Below are 21,995 nucleotides of genomic sequence, written 5' to 3'. Positions count from 1 at the left end.
TCTCTCATTTTGGTGGCTCCTGGCCATCGCCCGCTTGATGGCGTGTAAATTAACAAGCCTAAGAAAATAAATGGATTATTATAGATTTTTTTTTAAAGAATAGTAAAAAAAATTATTCCCTTGCTTGTGCATAACATAGCCAACATGTCAGACTCTTCTGAAAGTAGGAACATCTTTAGAAAGATTCTTTCTACAGAACTTAACATTTAGATAAGTTTTTGATAAGCTAGAAAGAGACCAAATAGTTTGGTGCTTTCAAGTTAATTCCAGCACAGAACATTTCATTTGCAAGCAATTGGCAAGTACTTATAAATATGTTTTTGCTTTTTAGGTCTCTCGACATGAACGTAGAATTTCTCAAATTCAGCAGCTTAATCAGATGCCTCTGTATCCCACTGAGAAGATTATTTGGGATGAAAATATTGTTCCAACTGAATACTATTCCGGAGAAGGTAAAACTTGCGGAAATAGATGTAGATTTCTGAATACAAAACGGTATTTTATGATAATGAGTTTAAAAATTAAGTGAATCTCTTCGTGAAAAGTGTTCATCCTATTTCCTTTGGATAGCCGTCTTCCTTTATTTTGTTGGGATAGAAAGATGTTGCCTCCTTTTTTCTTATTGGGTCTATGTTCTAGGAAAAATGTTTTAAGAAAAACAGTTAAAAAGAAGTTGGATGAAAAGGTAGAGTAAGCTGCTGAAGAATATTTATTTTCCTATATTTTTCTATAACCCAAAGATTACTGAAGAGTTCACTAATTTTTATTAGCCTATGAAGACCTAAGATTTGTGATAAAGGTCTCTTGGGAAGGAAAGCATGGCTCTCTAAAAATACGAAGGAATAGTTTAATGCTGCAGTCACAAGTTTCCTTTATGATGTTACAATGAAAAAAATAGGGATTTCCAAGGGCAGTGCATTCACTAAACATTGCAACTAGAAGAGACTTTTTACACAATCGTTGAAAACCTATGTCCTTAAAGATGCATAGTGGGTGCAAACTCTTAAGTCACTCAGAATTGTTAGTCTGAATGGTTCAGGGCTGAAGTGTTCTTTTAAGTGTTCCAGAAATAGTTCTACCTCAGATAAGCCTATTCCAGATTGGAACATTACAGAATGGAACCATCCCATTTCAGTAATTGAAATACGGGAAATGGAACAGTTCATCCAGACCTATATATATTTGCTGGCACTCTTTTTCATATATGCTCTGTGAAGTAGATTTAGATACCCTAAAACATGTTGGCAGTTCTGTGTTAGCAAAAACTTCAGAAGAAAAGGATTTAGGGGTAGTGATTTCTGACAATCTCAAAGTGGGTGAACAGTGCAGTCAGGCGGTAGGGAAAGCAAGTAGGATGCTTGGCTGCATAGCTAGAGGTATAACAAGCAGGAAGAGGGAGATTATGATACCGCTATATAAAGTGCTGGTGAGACCACATTTGGAATACTGTGTTCAGTTCTGGAGACCTCGCCTACAAAAAGATATTGACAAAATTGAACGAGTCTAAAGACGGGCTACAAGAATAGTGGAAGGTCTTAAGCATAAAACGTATCAGGAAAGACTTAATGAACTCAATCTGTATAGTCTGGAGGACAGAAGGAAAAGGGGGGACATGATCGAAACATTTAAATATGTTCAAGGGTTAAATAAGGTCCAGAGGGAAGTGTTTTTATTAGGAAAGCGAACACAAGAACAAGGGGACACAATCTGAAGTTAGTTGGGGGAAAGATCAAAAGCAACATGAGAAAATATTATTTTACTGAAAGAGTAGTAGATCCTTGGAACAAACTTCCAGCAGACGTGGTAGATAAATCCACAGTAACTGAATTTAAACATGCCTGGGATAAACATATATCCATCCTAAGATAAAATACAGAAAATAGTATAAGGGTAGACTAGATGGATCATGAGGTCTTTTTCTGCCCTCAGTCTTCTATGTTTCAGCAAGAGTATTTACTTGACCAGAGCCCTTTTTAATGAAGAATATACTATATTTTTTTGAGTATAAAACACATCTTAGTTTTGGGTAAGGAGAACAAGGAAAAAGCAAATCTGCCTCTGTCTCCCAGTAATTTCCCAAGCAGCAAATAGCACAGATATACAGTTTGCTGTGCATTTCTATGCATGTGTGTCTGACCCATAGAAATAGCAAATAACTGGAGAAATGTACATTATGGCAGTATATTAATGCCAGCAAGTTTTCTTAAATATAGTCACACTAACTCCTCTCAATTTTTAAATAGATCTACTCCAAACATGACTCAGATTACACTTAGGTGTAACTCACTGCCTTTTCTTAATATTAAACAGGACACTGCTACATTTTAGATTATACTTTTACAGATTCTGTTAAAATGGATGTGACTTTCTGGAAGTATAGTTATTCTCTACTATTTAAAATAAGATACAATAGCACTGGGCCTCATCAGATCAAGCATTTAACTGAAAAATATGGTATATGCTTTTATATGTGACAAAATAAGTTTAGATTTCTGCCTTGGATTTGTAATTTTCTGTATTTCTACTATAAAGAAATTGTTCCTTTGAATTCAATGAAACTTACTTGCTGGTAAATAGCATAGAGTTGCAGTTGCAGTATTTAATACAAAACATTAATTTCCAGAAGAAACTAGATATACATTCTTCTCCCATCCATTTTTTTTTTCTTCCAGGCTGCCTTGCCCTCCCAAAATTGAATTTACAGTTTTTAACTCTTCATGATTACCTCCTGAGAAATTTCAACCTCTTTCGTCTGGAGTCTACTTATGAAATCAGACAAGACATTGAAGATAGTGTCAGTAGGATGAAACCATGGTAACGTACACAGTGGTTACATTAAAGAAATGTACAGGTAGTCCTCGACTTACAATAGCTCGTTTAGTGACCGTTCAAAGTTACAGCTGCATTGGGAAAAAAGAGACTTATGACTGTTTTTCACATGATTGTTGCAGATCACAATGGTCACATGATCATAATTTGGACACTTGGAAACTGGTTCATATTTATAATGGTGTTGTGGCCTGCCAGCAGCCAGTGTACCTGGTAGTGGATCCTGTCCAAGAAGTGGCTAATGTGGTGATGTGCCAGCGGCCTATGCAGCTTGTACCTGAGTCGGACAGTGAGGATGCTAGCGAGGATTCCCTGCCAGAGGAAGAGGAGGTTTCTCCTCCTCATAATGTATGGGCATGCAGAGCTTCCAAAAGGCAGGAATGGTTCCTCAGGAGGAGGTCTCCTTTGGAGTAAGGCTTGGGACTAATTGGCTGCTGCCCTAGTCTACTTATGGGATGAAAATGGCAGCAAACACTCTTGCAAGCTTCTTGAGATATCCAGGACTAATTGCTTAGACTTAATTTATGACTTATGCTAACTGTTAATGCCATTTAATTAATAGCTGGTTTTTCAAGCAAAGACTGCTTTAACTTGTGTTTGTCTGGGTCAACTACTAAGCAAGATTATGAGTAGTCGATAATTGAGTAAACATAGGTTTGAGCAAACTGTGTGTGTGCTACGTGCAGTGTCCCAGGACCATGTGATCAACTTGTGTGACCTTCTGATAAGCAAATTCGATGGGAAACCAGATCCATTTAACAACTGTGTTGCTAACTTAACAACTGCAGTGATTCCCTTAACAGCTGTGGCAAGAAAGGTCATTAAATGGGGTACAATCACTTAACAAATGTCTTGTTTAGCAATAGAAATTTTTGTGGTCTTAAGTCAAAGACTACCTGTACTTAAAAGGATTTTCTATGCCTATAAGGCTTTTTGTTTTGTTATTCTTTTTTTTTAAGCTATGGGAAATTAACTAAATGAGAAAAATGTTGAATGGGTTTAATTCTGTTTTATTCTCATGTTCACCTAGAAAGTGAATTTTACAGGATAGATTATAGGACTGGGTATAATTACTCAACTGGCTAGATTAATTAATGGTGCTTTTTAGATGAAAACAAATTGAAGCCCATGGATTATTTCTTACGCTTTGTTTCTAGAGATGTTTTTAAGGAATTTCAGTCCTTGGAAAAAAGTTTGTAATGAGGATTCTTTTATGTCTAAAGTTTTACAGCTTCTTATTTCTGATCTTGCTTATTAGGCAATCAGAATATGGTGGCATTGTCTTTGGTGGATGGGCTCGAATGGCACAGCCAATTGTCTCTTTCACCATCATAGAAGTAGCAAAGCCAAACATAGGAGAAAATTGGCCAATGAGAGTCCGTGCAGATGTTACAATTAACTTGAACATTAGAGACAACATCAAAGATGAATGGGAAGGTATGTTTGAGTGTGATGGTATATTAAATCATTAAGAGGTTATTCATTCATTTCAAATTAATGTTAAAACTTGGGAAAAAACATTATAGTTATTCAGTAAATGTAAATGGTACAAATTGTCAAATGTTACATCTGCTCTGTATATTGTTCTTCAGTTTGAATAGAGAACTGTAATCTTCAAAGTCACAAATATGTAATTATTTTTAACTCTTTCTCTTAGCATATATTAGATGGCAAACCATATAAACATAAAGTAATTAAAATTTTGTAAATCTAGAAATTAGATATGCTTTACAAAAAACATCACAAGGCTAACATTTGAATTATTGACAGGGTTGTGCTATATAGATGTTATTTCTCTAAATCACATGCCTGTCTCCACTTACTATATTTGATCCTACATTTGAATTAAGACCAGCTTAATTCGTTTTCTAACAATCCAGAATCCTGTGTTAACAGGATAGCAAGGGAAACCCTCAGGATGTAAAGAAGGCAGAACTAGAATATTCAAGAATGACAGGAACCATACTCAATCTGCATATAATTTGGGATTTTCCTCTCAGCTGTCATGGTTGAATATACAGTATTAATTATGTGTCATGATCTATTTACCGAAAGGCAAATTAATTAAATAGAAAAATAATGTGAACGTCTCTTTTAAAATAATTTGCTAGATGGCCATAGAGATATCCAAAATCAACTGGGCATTTTATGCGTATTAATAAAAGTTCTTGCTGAATTAACTAAGGAATATGGAAATGATATAATTTACATAAAGAAAAGGAAAGTAACATTGAGATAACTGTTCTCTATATTAGAGGAACTTGCAAGCTGTGCTTTCTTGATTGATATATATATGTGTGTGTTCATCACACAATATAACAAGTGTCATATTAGATGTAGTTACATATATTTTCGAAGGGGATCCCTGTTAAAATCCAAAATATGTTCTTAATTCATTTTAATCCAGCTTTTTGTGAATCTGTATAGATTCCTTGCTACTACAGAACAAATTTAGGGTAATTGTAATATAATATTTTCATGCTTATAGCGGGTACATATTTAAGAGGAGCGGCATACAAATCTAATAAATAAAATAAATAAATAAATAAATTTATTTTCTCTTGTTTTTTCCTTAAATTCAAAAGAGCTACTATAATGTTGGGGAGGATACATTACAGTAAAGTTAAAATCATCATATATAGTTATTTAAATATTTATACACCCTAAATAGTTGAATACAAACTATTGAGCATTGTGAGGCATCTGTACAGAAGATTAATGGAGAGGGGAGGAGAAAGAAAACTCTCCCAATTGATTGTTTGAAAACAGTAAACATAACTCATAGATTCCTTTGTAAAGTTGCACATTTCTGACTGAGAGCTTTTGTTTGGAAACAAGTCTATAGATTGGTGTAAATAAAAGTACAGTACATTGCTGAAAGTCCAATAACAAAAATAACATTTTATTAAATAGGTACATTAGTGTCATTTCAAAACTATTTGACTTTATTCCCATGGACTTAAATTGCATTCTCTTAAACCACATTTATTTATATTTAAATTTATATTTAAAAGCATAAAAATGAATTTGGTTTTTTTTTCCCATTTAGGTTTGCGCAAACATGATGTTTGTTTTCTAATTACCGTCCGACCCACTAAACCTTATGGTACGAAGTTTGATAGAAGGCAGCCATTTGTAGAACAAACTGGTCTTGTTTATGTCAGGGGCTGTGAAATCCAGGGTATGCTGGATGATAAGGGACGTGTAATTGAAGAAGGTATGATAATAATTGTCATTGAAATTATTATTGTTGTAAAATTTCATCCCTAACCATGTGAGAGGGTATAAACTGGAATCAGAACGATGCATTTTAATATGTGTCACTATTTCAATAGCAGCAATCACAACCCTTAATAAGAACTTCCAAAAATGTTAAAGAAGTATTCATTCTAAAGGGATGGAGCTGTAATGATTGATTTTTGTCAGCCCAGGCTTTCTTTATTTTGTTTTGTGTTGCTGTTGTCATTGATTAAGTTTTGAATTGACTGTTTTTATACTTGGAAAAGAAAAAAATAACCTATGCTCTCAAAATACATTTTCCTAGGGTAACGGAGTGTAGGGAGGAACAAATAAGGCTGTGAAAGAAGTATCAACTTATCATTTGAAGATATATTGTCCATTATATTTTCAACATTGGTGATAATAAATTTCAGATTCATTACCTAAACCCAACCAAATAATGATAAGTTGGTATATCTAACATAAATGTGGGATGTGCAATACTATTTAAACCAAACTGGGAGCAATTTAGATTTAGAACCTTCTGGAGTGATTAGAACAACATCATCACATTTCTGAGCTCAGAATAATGCATTTTAATATGATATCTTCCAGCAAATAAACTTTTGCCAGAGGTTATTATTATTATTATTTATTAGATTTGTATGCCGCCCCTCTCCATAGACTTGGGGCGGCTAAGAAGGCAGTGATCCAACATTGAAATGGGGTGCATTCTTTGGATACCATTGTGGTTTCAAAATAGTATGTAAAAACACTATTCCTTTCAGAAGGTTGATTATTGGTTGTGATAAAGAAAAACAATTTTATGTAATATTGGAGCGAGCTGGCTATGTGGGAAAGAAACAGTAAAAAGTGGAATAAGTTGGAAAGTTACAGCTTGAACCAATCTCTAAAAGACTTTTTTTTAAATTTGTATTTGATCAATTTTGTGTTTTCTTTTCGTTGCAAGCAGGGCCGGAACCCAAACCAAGACTTAAAGGTGACTCAAGAACATTTAGAATTTTCTTGGATCCTAATCAATATCAACAAGACATGGCCAGTACCATCCAGAGTGGGACAGAAGATGTATATGAAACATTTAATATAATAATGAGGAGAAAACCCAAAGAAAACAATTTTAAAGTAAGTTGCAATATGTTTTCTTTTCCCAATTAGTTTGCATTTTACCCTCCAGAACATTTGTTTAAGCACAAATTTTTAAAAACGAGTCTTAGTTTCTTTCTTTGCATCACACTTGTCTCTATCTAATCTGTGCCACCAGCCGTGGTAAAAACATAAGATAGACTTAAATGTTTGCTTCCAGTTAAATCTCATTGCTAATGCGCTGGAAGAATAATGAATGCTAAGTAAGCATTGTTTAGTGGTGGTGAAATTCCAAGACAAATAATCAAACATATCTCACAGAACCATCTGTTTCTATTTCTTCTATTGCAATAAATATGTTAAAATGACATTTGCTTTTTCTAATGTGCCTCAAAGACAAAAAAAAAAAGATTATTCAGACTTTTATTGTAGATTGTTTTCCTTTGAAGTTCTGAAAGACTATTTGTAATTTTGTTACAGTGAGACATCAAGATAATGCCAAAAGGGCTTGACAGTGTCTTTAATATCACTTTTTCAGGTTTAAAATTAAACATTATAGGATAGCTGCATCCTAGAGGAGTATCATTTAGTTACTGTATAAGTCCTAACTCACATGACAGAAAATAAGATAAATTGCTCCCACTAATGACAAATGTTGAATAATTTATCAAATGAATAGCGGAAGCACGATTCCTTTGCTGAGCTTGCAAGGGAAAATTGCTAAAAGTCTTATGTTGACTGCTAGCATAATGACATCTGTGAAATCACAATCTTCATCCTGCCAGGATTCAGTATTGATTCATTGTTTTGGCCCTCATCCAGTCCTTTACGGAATCCAGGCCCTAGATTACAGTATGTCATATTGGGCCTTCAAATGATGAACTTAATTCATTTTATTTCATTCTTTCTGCTTTCTCAACCCTTTACAATGTAGTTCTTGGAGCAGAAATTTCTGTAAATTTAAAAGTGTTACCAGCATAAGAATAAGTTATTTGCAGTTAAATATGAATGATGATGATGCTATTATCATACATTTTATAAATTATTACAGGCTGTTCTGGAGACTATAAGAAATCTGATGAACACAGAGTGTGTCGTTCCTAATTGGCTGCATGACATTATCCTTGGTTATGGTGATCCTGGCAGTGCTCACTATTCAAAAATGCCAAATCAGATTGCCTGCTTGGATTTTAATGATACCTTCCTTTCCATTGATCACTTAAAAGCTAGCTTTCCTGGATATGACATTAAAGTAACGGTGGAAGACCAAGCATTGCAAATTCCTCCATTCAGGTGAGACATTCTTCTTTGTACAAATGTGAAAATACTTTTTAATAAGCATGTTTTTCATTAAAATAATGGCACTGTTTATTTTACTCATTGATGAAATATGCATGCATTATATTTTTGGAAAATGTATTTCTGTAATCACAGAACAAGTTTATTGGAACATAAGCAGTGCCCTGAGTTCCCTAGCTCATGTCATCCAGAAGTCTGTTCTCATAATGGCCATCAAACTGCATGAGGGAATTTTTGCCTCTGGGCATTCCAAACAGTATCTTTTATGCCATTGTAATTTGACAGCTCATTAATGCAGGGTTATGATTATAAAACAAATTTTAAATTTCCCTTAATTTCTACTTTATTAGTTTGGTCTCAGTATTTAATTGTTTTCCCTGTTGTTGTCTTGTCACTGATCAACACCAATTCTTGTCTTGTGTATAGAACTCTTTCTTGATTCAGGTTTGTTTTCTTAGAACATTTACTTTAAACATCTACTTGATCTCCAGTCATTCCAAAACTCAGCTTTTCTGTATTATATTGTCTTGAATTTTTCCTACAAATTTGATGGTTCTGATCACTCAAGATGGCTATTCCATGCCTAAAATGGTCTTTTAATAATTAAGTAGCATTTAAATCTGAAGGACTGTGATTTTTTCCAATAGGATAACATTTCCAGTCAGAAGTGTGGCAGGAAAGAAACGGAAAGAGTGCGATGAAGAAAATACCGAAAGTTCTAAAATACTAGTTGTTGAGCCACATGTCATCCCTAACAGAGGTCCTTACCCATACAATCAACCTAAGCGGTAATATTGTGGTAGCTTTTTGTGGAAGTACATATGTGATATGGTTAACTCAAACAAATTAAGGGCATGTTCGTTGGAGTAATTATCTCTGTAAACAATTTACATGATCCTGAGTTACCTGCGTAATATAATTTGAGAATGATGTCATTTAATCACAGTAAATCTGCTAATATACAGTCACTTTGTTTTGCTGGCATGGAAAGTGTTTTCTATGCATACGTGAGCAGTTGGAGTCAGCTTTCAAAGCAGCCGTGTGAACCTTGCAAAAGATGCAGCTGCTTTAATGAATTAGGGTAGAAAAAGTTTTGTTCTTGGTAATACATAGAAGTCCAAATAATAAATAAATAAAATAAAATAAATACATTGTGAGCACGACTTTAATGCTTTGTAAAATTTTAATATTTGTGATAGTGTTATATTTACTGCTATACTTTAGTGAATAGATTTATTGGTAGATTTATTTAGCACTAGATCATCTCTTTAAGGTTTATACTAAAATATTTATAGATTAAAAATGGGCTTGCAATATTCTAATTACATATGGGGACGACCCGTGGTTTCATTTTGGAAAGGTAATATAATGACTTGAAGTAATATATAGATTTTTAAAATAGGAATTCTTTTCTGTTGCTATGTGTAGATTCATTTAGGACACAAATAGAGTAACCAAGGTGTTATGGTTTAAAAGGATGGATAATTATGTTAGAAAAAAGCATAAAAGTGTCAAATAAATTAAATTGGATCGAGTGTGCCATGCCTTGGATTAACTGATTTAATTTTATTCAATTTGCAGCAATACTATACAATTTACTCATACCCAGATTGAAGCGATCCGGGCAGGAATGCAACCTGGTTTGACAATGGTAATACCAAATAATATACTTTACGAATAATTAGTGAAGAATTTTGCATTTTTGTATCAAACTTGTCAAAATAAATGGTTCCCAATATTCAGTATAGTCATTAGAAAGGATTTCATATTTTTTGCTGGAAATTTAAAAAGGGAAAGAGTGGAATTTTAGATATTTTCTAATAATAGTTATTACTGTGCAACCTTACTAAAATTGACTTTCTTTAATTGGAGTTTCAGTTGATTTTCCAGCCGAAAATCATAAAAGAATCAATAAACTCTGGATCAGAACTATGTTCAAGATCGGTATTTTCTTCCTTGTGCTTTCACTTCCAAATTGAAATGCACATTTTATTTCCTCCTAAATAATGTGATAACTTCATTTTAAAAAATATATTTACTGTATTTTTATGATTGTTCTGAATTCTTTACTTTTTAAACAGCTCTTTCTCTAGTGAGTAAAATGCCAAATATGTTATGTATTTTCACCCCGCAGGTAGTAGGTCCACCTGGTACAGGTAAAACTGATGTGGCAGTGCAGATAATATCTAACCTCTATCACAACTTTCCTGAGCAGAGGACTCTGATTGTTACACATTCCAATCAGGTAAACTCAATACATGTTCCTTTATTGCTTTTGAATTGCCTTTGTTTTAATTTCAAAAAGAAATGCATCATTTGCAAATTACCTTCCAAGTGGCCCAGTTAGAATCTTCTTCACTGATGTACTAATTTGATCTGAGAAACTATCCATTTGGATGTGTTTGAGCAGGTATTGACATTAATTGAACCACAGTTGAAATTCATCACGAGGTCAGGAGATACAGTATTTATAGTGGTGACATTTCTGGGGATTAGTGATATAGTGATGTATAGTGATATACACCATAAATAGAAAGAATAAATCCATTCAGAGCACAGGAATTAATATTTAAAACTGAAAATGGTTTGAGATCAAGTTTCTGAAGGAACATTTCTTCCACATAATCTTACTCAGACCTTACTGTCATTTAGGTCAATCCTGCACTGAATAAAGTAGTAGCTATGTAAGTCTTACTGTGCAAAACTAAAATATACTTAACGATTTCTGAGAAAACTTTTTCAATGGTGTTGTCCATTAATTGTGGATTGTTTACCGAGAGGCTCTTGGCAGCTGAGTTTGCCTTTAGTTCATCGGCCCCCAATCTTTGGGGCAGCAGGGACCGGATCTGTGAAGAAAAGTTTTTCTACGGACTGGAGGGGGTGTGGTTTTGTGTGCTGCCTGCATCCGTGGTTAAGGCTTCATTTGTTTATGTGGTCTAGTTGCTGACATGCCGCAACCTGGTGCAGATCCACATATTGGAAATTGGGGGCCCCTACTCTAGTTGGATAAGGACTTGTATACAAAGCAGTAGAACTCTCCAGGCAAACTAGATGAAGAGTGTTTTAATGTCCTTCATTCAAGTATAATTAACTTAAATTAGTTGCTGATTTAATTAGATCTAATCAGATTAAGATTTCATGTGGGAATTAGACAAATACATGGAAGTTTGTTCTATTAAAACTAACAGAGAAGGACAGACACACAGAGAGAACAATTATCCATGCCCAACTTACCTATTAGATCAACATGATATGATAATTATTAAGCTATTGCTAAGATAATGCAATGATGCAATTATAAGATTACCAGATTACGTCAGGGACCGCCTTCTGCTGCACGAATCCCAGTGACCAGTTAGGTCCCACAGAGTGGATCTTCTCCAGGTCCCGTCAACTAAGCAATGTCGCCTGGCGGGACCCAGGGAAGAGCCTTCTCTGTGGTGGCCCCGGCCCTCTGGAACCAACTCCCCCCAAAGATTAGAACTGCCCCCACCCTCCTTGCCTTTCGTAAACAACTTAAAACCCACCTCTGCCGCCAGGCATGGGGGAATTGAGATCTTCTTTCCCCCTAGGCCTTTACAATTCTATGCATTGTATGTATGTATGTTTGGTTTTTATATTAATGGATTTTTAATCATTTCTAATACCAAATTACTATTGTACACTGTTTTATTGTCGCTGTTAGCCGTCCCGAGTCTCCGGAGAGGGGCGGCATACAAATTCAATAAATAAATAAATAGATTGATATGATATGATATGATATGATATGATATGATATGATATGCTAAAGTTATTGGTCCATTCCTGAACGTGAAGCTGGCTGCATAACTTTGGGCCAGTCATTCTCTTAGTTTGGGGAACAGAGGAAGGAGTATTAGGGATGTTCGCTACCTTGAGTTATTTATACAAATAATAAAAGCAAAATAAAAAGCCATATGTACATATAAACATGCATAAAAAAGACAAATTAAAGAAATGTTTCTGAAGCACGGGTGTCACATATGGGTGTCATGTCATGCATTGCAATATTTTATTTATGGAGCTGGAGAGAGTATGTGCTCTGCGTGATGCATCTGGCTCATGTGCCGCCAGTTTGACACCCCTTCTCTACAGTGTGGGTTTGTTTCAAAGCACACATCAGCCCCTGCATATAGTGATTTTGAACCTAATGTAAATACTCTCTTCATTTTTGTTTTCAGTTTACTTCTTAAAAGAGAAACAATTATTCCAGTATATCAAACTTCCTTTCATTAGCATCTAATTTTTTTTACTCTTTTGATTCCTCTTGTTAACCTTTAGGCTTTGAACCAACTATTTGAGAAAATAATGGCTCTAGATGTCGATGAGCGTCATCTCTTGCGTCTTGGACACGGAGAGGAAGAATTGGAAACAGAGAAAGATTTTAGCAGGTGAATCAATAGCCAAACAAAATAAAGTGAAGCTGCACAATCTACCCCAATCCATCCCCCAAAATTTTATTCTTTTTTTAAACTATTCATTTTTCTAACACAAGAGATTAATCAGGAAGACTTGTTTATATTTATGGTGCAGTTTTCTCTCCTAGACAAATTTTATTTCTGGACATGTAAAGAACATGTTTACATTATTTCTGGATATTTCAAACTACACACAATAAATGTTAAACATATAATAGTGAGGCATGTGTGTGTGTTTTGCACAGCAGTGATGGCGAACCCTATGGTACATGTGCCACAGGTGGCATGTGGAGCCATATATGAGGACTCTTGAGATGTTGCCCTATGCCAGCTCCAGTGCACATGCATATATTGGCCAGCTGATTTTCGGCTTTGTTTTCATCCATTTTCACTTTTCCCATGCTTCGAGAAAGCCTCAGAAATGAACTTCTGGTTGGGCCGTTTTTTGCCATCCGCAGGTTTCAGGAAAGCCTCCCGAACCCCAGGGACGGCGAAAAACAGCCCAACAGCCCACCCAAGCCAAAAAAGGTTTGCCATCGCTGGTATACAGAATATGCCTCATTATATGATTGTGTGTGTGTATGTGTATATCTATCTCTATCTAATCTATCTATCATCTATCTATATATATATATATATATGATGGTCTTGGCATGGTAAGATATATATATATTTGTTTTCGTAGATTTTCATGGGTATATGTATGTAGATTGTTCTGAGTTCGGGTTTTGCCCCGTGTAATATTTTGAGTGTCTATGCGACGTTTCGGTGAAATCACATTCACCATCATCAGGCTGAAGTTTTAAGCTTCGTGCTGCTGTAAATACACACACACACACTACCATAATAATGAAGGGAGTATATTAAAGGCTGCATGACATAAAATGAAATAAAACATATGGAAGAAAAGGAATATTCAGTTCAGTCAAATATATTCTTCCCATTGTTAATCTGATCTGCAGGTATGGAAGAGTAAACTACGTTCTGTCTCGGAGACTGGAACTTCTGCGAGAAGTTGGGCGATTACAAGAAAGTTTGGGTGTCCCAGGAGATGTGTCCTATACTTGTGAAACAGCTGGTCATTTCTTTTTATATCAAGTAAGAACCCAATAGATTAGACTTACAGTCTGAAGTGATAGACAGCACTGTGACAGTGTCCACACTTCCAGACTCTGAAGGCTGCTGAACCATGCCCTATAGCCCATTTGTTGCCTCAAGTGAAACACTATATAAGTCTTGGCAATGGCATGGTTTTGAATAGTCTGAGTCACATTTGAATGTAAGATACTCATGTTTTTAATGTCCTTAAATGATAATAATAATAATAATGATATTACAAATACAAGCATAGTTAGAAATTGGCTAAAACCTATTAGAATTTTTACTGAAACTTTGGTTGTGCTTTGTTAAGTGGCAATTAATACTTTAATTATGCTTTTATTTGTTTTGTTAACTTATATATATTAGAAAGCATAATTAAGAAAGGCTTGTAGTTTTTTCATATATATATTTGAATGCATTAATCCACTTCAATTATTATGATATACATTCTGAAAGGAAATAAGGTATGGTCCCTTTAGTTGCCCAGATTCCAATTAAAAGTTGAATAGAGTTATTTAAAAAACGCATACAAAAGAGTGATGTTTCCATTACAGTGATCCCTCGGGTTTCGCGAGGGTTCCGTTCCAAGATCCCTCGCGAAACTCGATTTTTCGCGATATAGCGGTGCGGAAGTAAAACACCATCTGCGCATGCGCGCCCTTTTTTTTCATGGCCGCACATGCGCAGATGGTGGAGTTTGCGTGTGGGCGGCGGGGAAGACCCAGGGAAGGTTCCTTTGGCCGCCCAACAGCTGATCTGCTCCGCAGCATGGCAGCAGCGAGGAGCCGAAGATGGGGTTTCCCCATTGCCCAGGCAACGGGGAAACTCCATCTTCGGCTCCTCGCTGCTGCCGTGCTACGGAGCAGATCAGCTGTTGGGCGGCCGAAGGAACCTTCCCTGGGTCTTCCCGCCGCCCAGGCAAAGGGGAAACCCCAAGATCGCTTGCCCGTTCACCCGCCCGCCCGGCTGCTCGCTTGCCTGCCCGGCCGCTTGCTTGCCCGCCCGCCCGCCCGGCTGCTCGCTTGCCCGTTCACCCGGCCGCTCCGCTTGCCCGTTCACCCGCCCGCCCGGCTGCTCGCTTGCCGCTCGAGAGCAAGAGGGGGAGAGATAGAGAAAGAGAGAGAAGGAAAGAAAGAGATGAGAGAGGGAGGAAGAGAGTGTGAGAGAGGAAGAAGCAAGATAGAGAAAGAGAGAGAGAAAGAAAGATGAGAAAGGAAGGGAGTGACGTCATCGGGTGGAAAAATCGCGATATAGCGTTTCGCAAAGATCGAGATCGCGAAACTCGGGGGATCACTGTATTTCAAACTCCTTTTTCAGTAGTGTTCCTTCATGGAGAGAGGTCTTTCTTAGTCCCTTCAAATCAGTTTTTTTTTACTCCTGGCAACTTCCTAGTCAGTCACTTTCTTTTCAAGGCTTTTCAGACGTGGTTTGCCTTTTTCTGCTTCCTAAGAATGAGCGAGAGTGACTGGCTTAAGGTTACCCAGCTGGTTTTGTGCTGAAAGCGGGACTAGAACTCATATCCTCTTATTACTAGCCTCAGATATAGAATAAGAGTTGGAAGGAAACTTAGAGGTCTTCTAGTCCAACCCCCTGCTTAGATAGGAAACCCTATACCACTTCAGACAAATGGTTATCTTATCTCTCCTTGAAAACTTCCAGTGTTGGAGAATTTACAACTTCTGGAGGCAAGTTGTCCCGCTGATTAATTGTTCTGTCAGGAAATTTCTCCTTAGTTCTAAGTTGCTTCTCTCCTTGATTAGTTTCCACCCATTGTTTCTTGTCCTGCTCTCAGGTCCTTTGGAGAATAAGTTGACTCCCTGTTCTTTGCGGCAACCTTAGATATTGGATGGTGTTATGTCATCCCCTAGTCCTTTTCATTAGACTAGACATATCCAGTTCCTGCAACCGTTCTTCATATGTTTTAGCCTCCAGTCCCCTAATCATCTTCAGTGCTCTTCTCTGCACTCTTTCTAGTATCTCAATATCTGTTTTACATCATGGCAACCAAAACTGGATGCATTATTCCAAGTGTGGCCTTACCAAGGCCTTAAACACTACACTGTACTGGCTCTTTTCTTCATGTATTTTGAGTTCCAATAATCAAGAAAGTTTGATGGGGAAGGATGCTTTTGTAATGCAGTCAACGAAGCAGTGGAAGTGATGTGCCGGTGTCTGGAGGCTGTTGGGGCCTGGATGGGTGTCAACAGACTCAAACTCAACCCTGATAAGACGGAGTGGCTGTGGGTTCTGCCTCCCAAGGACAATCCCATCTGTCCGTCCATCACCTTGGGGGGGAATTATTGACCCCCTCGGAGAGGGTCCGCAACTTGGGCATCCTCCTTGATCCACAGCTCACATTAGAGAACCATCTTTCAGCTGTGGCGAGGGGGCGTTTGCCTGCTGCACCAGTTGCGGCCCTATCTGGACCAGGACTCATTGCTCACAGTCACTCATGCCCTCATCACCTCGAGGTTCGACTACTGTAATGCTCTCTACACGGGGCTACCTTTGAAAAGTGTTCGGAAACTTCAGATTGTGCAGAATGCAGCTGCGAGAGCAGTCATGGGCTTACCTAGGTATGCCCATGTTTCACCAACACTCCGCAGTCTGCATTGGTTGCCGATCAGTTTCCGGTCACAATTCAAAGTGTTGGTTATGACCTTTAAAGCCCTTCATGGCATTGGACCAGAATATCTCCGGGACCGCCTTCTGCCGCACGAATCCCAGCGACCGATTAGGTCCCACAGAGTGGGCCTTCTCCAGGTCCCGTCAACTAAACAATGTCGGTTGGCGGGCCCCAGGGGAAGAGCCTTCTCTGTGGCGGCCCCGACTCTCTGGAACCAGCTCCCCCCAGAGATTAGAACTGCCCCTACTCTCCTTGCCTTTCGTAAGCTCCTTAAAACCCACCTTTGTCGTCAGGCATGGGGGAACTGAGACATCTCCCCCGGGCATATACAATTTATGCATGGTATGTTTGTAGGTATGTTTGTTTAGTAAATGGGGTTTTTTAAATATTTTAAATTATAATTTAGATTTGTTACGAATTGTTTTGTTTTGCTGTGAGCCGCCCCGAGTCTGCGGAGAGGGGCGGCATACAAATCTAAATAATAAATAAATAATTAATAAATAAATAATGGGAGCAAGGTGCAGACGTCATAGGGCATTTCCATAATTACGTACAACCCTCTTTTGACTCTGGTTATATTAATGTATTTTTTTCTTTTAAAATCAGGTAATGTCTCGCTGGGAAGAGTATATGAGCAAAGTGAAAGTTAAAGGCAGCAAGCCTTCTGAAGTTGCTGATATCAGCAACTTTTTTCCTTTCCAACAATATTTTGCAAATGCCCCTCAGCCAATTTTTAAAGGCAGATCTCACATTGAAGATATGGAAATTGCTGAAGGATGTTTTAGACATATTAAGAAAATATTTACTCAACTTGAGGTAAGATTATCAAAATAGAATAATGCTATTACATTCATTCTTACTTAGAAAAAAGTAGTTGTACCACAGTGTTGTAATGGATTTATATAAGATCCTTCAAATTAGATGTTATTGAGCAGTGAATACTCTCCCCTCCCTTTGATATAGGTAATGAACATAGTAAACTAAAACACTAAAATTTCAACCCATGTAAAAGATAAAAACCTACCTACAACATTCCCAACATTTCCAAAATTTAAAGTACTTTGAGTGGGGTAAAGATTATTTTTTAATCGATAAGCTTGTTTGCTTAATACTAATTTTTAGGCAGCATATTGGTTTTTTAAAATTTTGTCTGGAAGTTGAGTCATGGTAACTAGACTTCTTTTCTTGTTGGTTCCAAACAGTTTGCTGCTTATCTAAGCATTAAGGCCACACTTAATGACCAACTTAGATTAAAAGATTTAGGAGTTGGAACATTAACATCTCAACAACTCTGCCTGCTCATCTAACAAGCCTTTCCGGATTAGGTGAGAAATGAAACTTCCCTGGAAGTCTGAAGAAGCTTCTTCGATAAGCAGCAAAACGTTTTGAACCAACAAGAAGAAAAGAAGTCCAGTTGCCATGACTTAATTTCCAGACCACACTACTTGGATGACTGAAAATCTTTATTTAGACTTATGGAAGAGAAGGTGAATGCACGTAACTGTTGTGCAAAAAGATTCTAGATACCACACACACACCGTATTTTTCAGAGTATAAGACATACTGGAGTATAGGATGCACCTTAATTTTGGGGGAGCAAAAGAAGAAAAAAACCAATTCTGGGCATTTAACTGGAGAGGGTGGCGTGGGAAATGATTTTCATGCGGGCAGAAGAGGAACTTGGTACCGAAGGCTCCACTTCCACCTCCCGAACCATCTCCCTTCCTATAGCCCTAGCAATTGAAAGCCTGACTTTCTTGCGTTAAGGCCTGATAGAGAGACAGCATTTCAGTCCTTCTGAACGCTGCCATCTCATAAACACATTGCCAGGCTTCTGGGCAAGCTCCCTGCACCTTTGCAGAAAGCAACTTCCAAGTGACACAAGAACCACAGAGAACCACAGATTCTCCCACCTAAGTCCTCAAATCGGGTTTCTTGAGATCATGATTTGGAGATTTTTATTGATTGATTTTGGTGGTGATTTGTGGCAGTTTGTGCCAGAAGACCCAAGTTATTTCAATATCTTGATTACTATTTCAGGCTTTGTGCTCTCAGGTCAATCACTTTCCTCCCCATTCCAAAAATGGAACGTTCAAAGATAAAAAAAAGAGCATTGCATTTTGGGTGGCAGGCAGCGCTGGCTGCACGCCCTGTTTTTGGAATCGGAGAGGAAACTATTTTTGGGCTGCAGTGCCGGCCAAAATCACCACTGCCTGAAAGGTGATGGGGTTTTTTTGTCGCCTAATGCCCTGTTTTTGGAATGGGGAGGAAAGTGTTTTTGGGCTGCAGCACGGGCCGGAGCCACCCACCACCCACCCACCCCCATTCTGAAAACGGGACATGACCAGGCAAAAAAAGAGCATCACATTTCAGGCGGTGGGTGATTCCGGCCGGCGCTGCAGCCTGAAAACACTTTCCCCTACTCCAAAAATGGGGTGTGCAACCGGCGCTGCCTGCCGTCCGAAACGCAATGCTCTTTGTTGATCTCTGCACGCTCTGTTTTTGGAATCGTGGAAGAAAGCATTTTTAGGTGGAAGCACCACGATTCTTTCCCTGATTCCAAAAACGGAATGTGCGGAGACGAAAACAGAGCATTGCATTTCGGGCGGGCAGCAACCCAAAATACATATTATCATTTTACAAAGTGCTGAGTGTGCCTGTATGGGATTTGTGCAAATAAACCTGCATGCACATGCACATTTGCTGGCTACTCACACAGAACCATCCCCTCTTCCCTCTTCCACACATATGGGAAGCCAGAAAGCTTGGGGAACTCTGGTCTGTAGGAATCCTGTGTAATGATGTTACATGGGTTACTGTGATGCACTTGTAATTTTCTGTGCCATTGCGTTCGGCCTCCTTTGTAGCTTCTGGATGGCCTCCAAAGACAGCTCTATGTAGAACATGGATATGCAGGTAGAGCCCTAGCACTCTGGATTGCATTTGGTCTGTTTGATTATCACAGGTTATTGAAGACATTACTATTCTGATCTTTTTCATAGTATTTTAGGTTTGTTTGTTTTTTCCCTTTCTGTAGGAATTTAGAGCATTTGAATTGCTCCGTAGTGGACTGGATAGATCAAAGTATTTACTTGTGAAGGAAGCGAAGATTATTGCTATGACTTGTACTCACGCTGCATTGAAACGTCATGACTTAGTTGAGCTAGGATTTAAGGTAATACCATAGTATATTAAAACTTTTAAAAGTATCTTTTGAGAGTTTTTTTAATCAGAAGTCAGTTATACTAAAGATTATCGCTATTTTTGTTTACTCTTCCAAACGATGATTGTACCAGTCTAATTTTGTAGAGATTTTGTAACGATTATGGCTATACAATATTTTATCGGCATTTTGGTAAACAGGTAACCATCTTCAATTGACTTTGCAGTATTTCTATTTCTGACTTTGGCTAAAATATTTCATTTATCATTTCTCAGTATGATAACATCTTAATGGAAGAGGCTGCCCAGATATTGGAAATTGAAACTTTTATACCACTCCTTTTGCAGGTAACCACTGAAGCATTACTTCAATGTATTACACTTACAAATTAATAAGAAACTATTATTTTAGTGGTTTGATGTTTGAATAGAAGGAAGTCATTTAAATGTTATGACTGATAGGTTAAACAAAGTTTCCTTGACAAGAATCTCTCTATAGTAATCACAAATTTGAGTCATCTGATGGACTAGTTTCTTAATCCAAGGGCTACAATAGTGAAAAATATTTTGTTTTCTGTTAAGCATGTGTTACCCATTCATAACAGATTACAATTCTGTAAATGCAGAATTGTTTCACATTAAAAAAAAGTAATTGCAAGTTGGTATGTTCCAGTTAAATTTAATGAGAAAGAATGGAGGTCTGGGGTTTGATATTATGTTTAACATTGGAGACCAAGTCTCGCCTATCTGATCGGGGAATTTGCAGGTGGAAATCAACCAGTGTGGACCAGAAACAAGACTAGTATCTGGTGGGTGAGTTTGGATAGAACCATGTTGGTACAGTGGTTAGAGTGCAGTATTGCAGGCTAATTCTGCTGACTGCTGGTCAGCTGTTTGATTCCCACCGGCTCAAGATTGACTCATCCTTCCATCCTTCCAAGGTTGGTAAAATGAAGACCCGGATTGCTGACTCTGTAAACCACTTAGAGAGGGCTATAAAGCACTGTGATGTAGTATGTAAGTGTTACTGCTATAAGCCAACGATGATGAAACCTTTTTGGTTCACATGCCAAAAGTGGGGGAGCATGGGAGGGTTGCGCACATGGGTCACATCCATAATTTCCTTCCCCACTCCCAGCAAATGATGGCACACCCATTTTCCACTCCCCACGCTTCAGAGCCTTTCTAGGAGCTTGGGGAGGGCGGAGTCTTTCCCATTCCCCTGGAGGTCCTAGGAGGCCAGAATGGAAACCGGCCATTTCTGACTTCCTGAAGATCTTCAGGGGAGGGGCACCGTTTTTGCCCTTCCCAGGCTCCTGGAAAGGCTCTGAAACTTGAGGAGAGCAAAAAAGGGGGGCCTTCCCCACACCCTCTGGAGACTGGAAACAGCTTGTTTCCTGGCTCCAAGAAGGCCACAAAATCACCCCGAGCTCATGTCCCCCCCAATATGGCTCCACGTGCAACTTGTGGCACACATGCCATAGGTTCGCCATCACGGCTGTAGCAAATGTTAAGCTAGGCCCATCATCCAGTTTAGCTCCTAGGTGACAGATTCTGGAAGATAGAATTGTACGGAATATAGCAGCTTCTTCACTTTGACTCCAGCTATAGAAGTGGCTGATAGAGCCTGTACAAAGAACACATCTACTAATGCAACTCTATTTTTTTAATGTACTTGATTCATGTAATTAGTATGCAACATCAAAACTAAGATACTAAATCAGTTCAATCATTTACAGTACAATCATAGTTTTTGATCAATTGTCTATAATTGATAATATAATTGAAAGCCACCCCAATTCTTTGGGGAGGGGTGGCATATAAATTTAATAAATAATAATAATAATGCTAATGCTAGAATCTTATTTATATTTATCAGAACCCACAGGATGGATTCAGCCGATTAAAGCGGTGGATAATGATTGGAGATCATCATCAATTGCCACCAGTCATTAAAAACATGGCTTTTCAAAAATACTCAAACATGGAACAGTCTCTTTTTACACGATTTGTTCGTGTCGGAGTGCCAACTATTGACTTAGATGCACAAGGGAGAGCAAGAGCAAGGTAAGGCATAGGAAGAATTTAAAGGATGTTGTGTAATGAAAAATAAATGATAACGTTAAGGTTACATTGCAATTGGTTTGTAATTTTATTGAAATTGGTCCTTACACTCTGAAATATACTTCATCCTTTGCAATGTTCTTGGTATTTTCCAT

General features: G+C 37.7%; 1 protein-coding gene across 2 annotated transcripts in view; it reads left to right on the top strand.

Annotated features, from left to right (window-relative positions):
• Positions 1-21,995, top strand: part of AQR (aquarius intron-binding spliceosomal factor) — a 55,596-nt gene that overhangs the window by 25,999 nt on the left and 7,602 nt on the right. For both annotated transcript variants that reach the window (XM_070756231.1, XM_070756223.1), the window contains exons 15-29: positions 332-452; positions 2,673-2,814; positions 4,088-4,266; positions 5,879-6,046; positions 7,022-7,191; positions 8,204-8,445; positions 9,099-9,239; positions 10,033-10,102; positions 10,586-10,696; positions 12,751-12,860; positions 13,850-13,985; positions 17,221-17,430; positions 19,652-19,789; positions 20,053-20,124; positions 21,656-21,843. In XM_070756231.1, coding sequence (XP_070612332.1) covers positions 332-452; positions 2,673-2,814; positions 4,088-4,266; positions 5,879-6,046; positions 7,022-7,191; positions 8,204-8,445; positions 9,099-9,239; positions 10,033-10,102; positions 10,586-10,696; positions 12,751-12,860; positions 13,850-13,985; positions 17,221-17,430; positions 19,652-19,789; positions 20,053-20,124; positions 21,656-21,843 — 2,198 coding nt within the window. The remainder of the gene's footprint in view (positions 1-331; positions 453-2,672; positions 2,815-4,087; positions 4,267-5,878; positions 6,047-7,021; positions 7,192-8,203; positions 8,446-9,098; positions 9,240-10,032; positions 10,103-10,585; positions 10,697-12,750; positions 12,861-13,849; positions 13,986-17,220; positions 17,431-19,651; positions 19,790-20,052; positions 20,125-21,655; positions 21,844-21,995) is intronic.

This window comes from Erythrolamprus reginae, chromosome 1, assembly GCF_031021105.1.
Source record: "Erythrolamprus reginae isolate rEryReg1 chromosome 1, rEryReg1.hap1, whole genome shotgun sequence".
In the NCBI taxonomy this organism is placed as follows: domain Eukaryota; kingdom Metazoa; phylum Chordata; class Lepidosauria; order Squamata; family Dipsadidae; genus Erythrolamprus; species Erythrolamprus reginae.
Note: the sequence above shows the minus strand (reverse complement) of the source record. Positions and strands in the feature narration are given on the sequence as shown.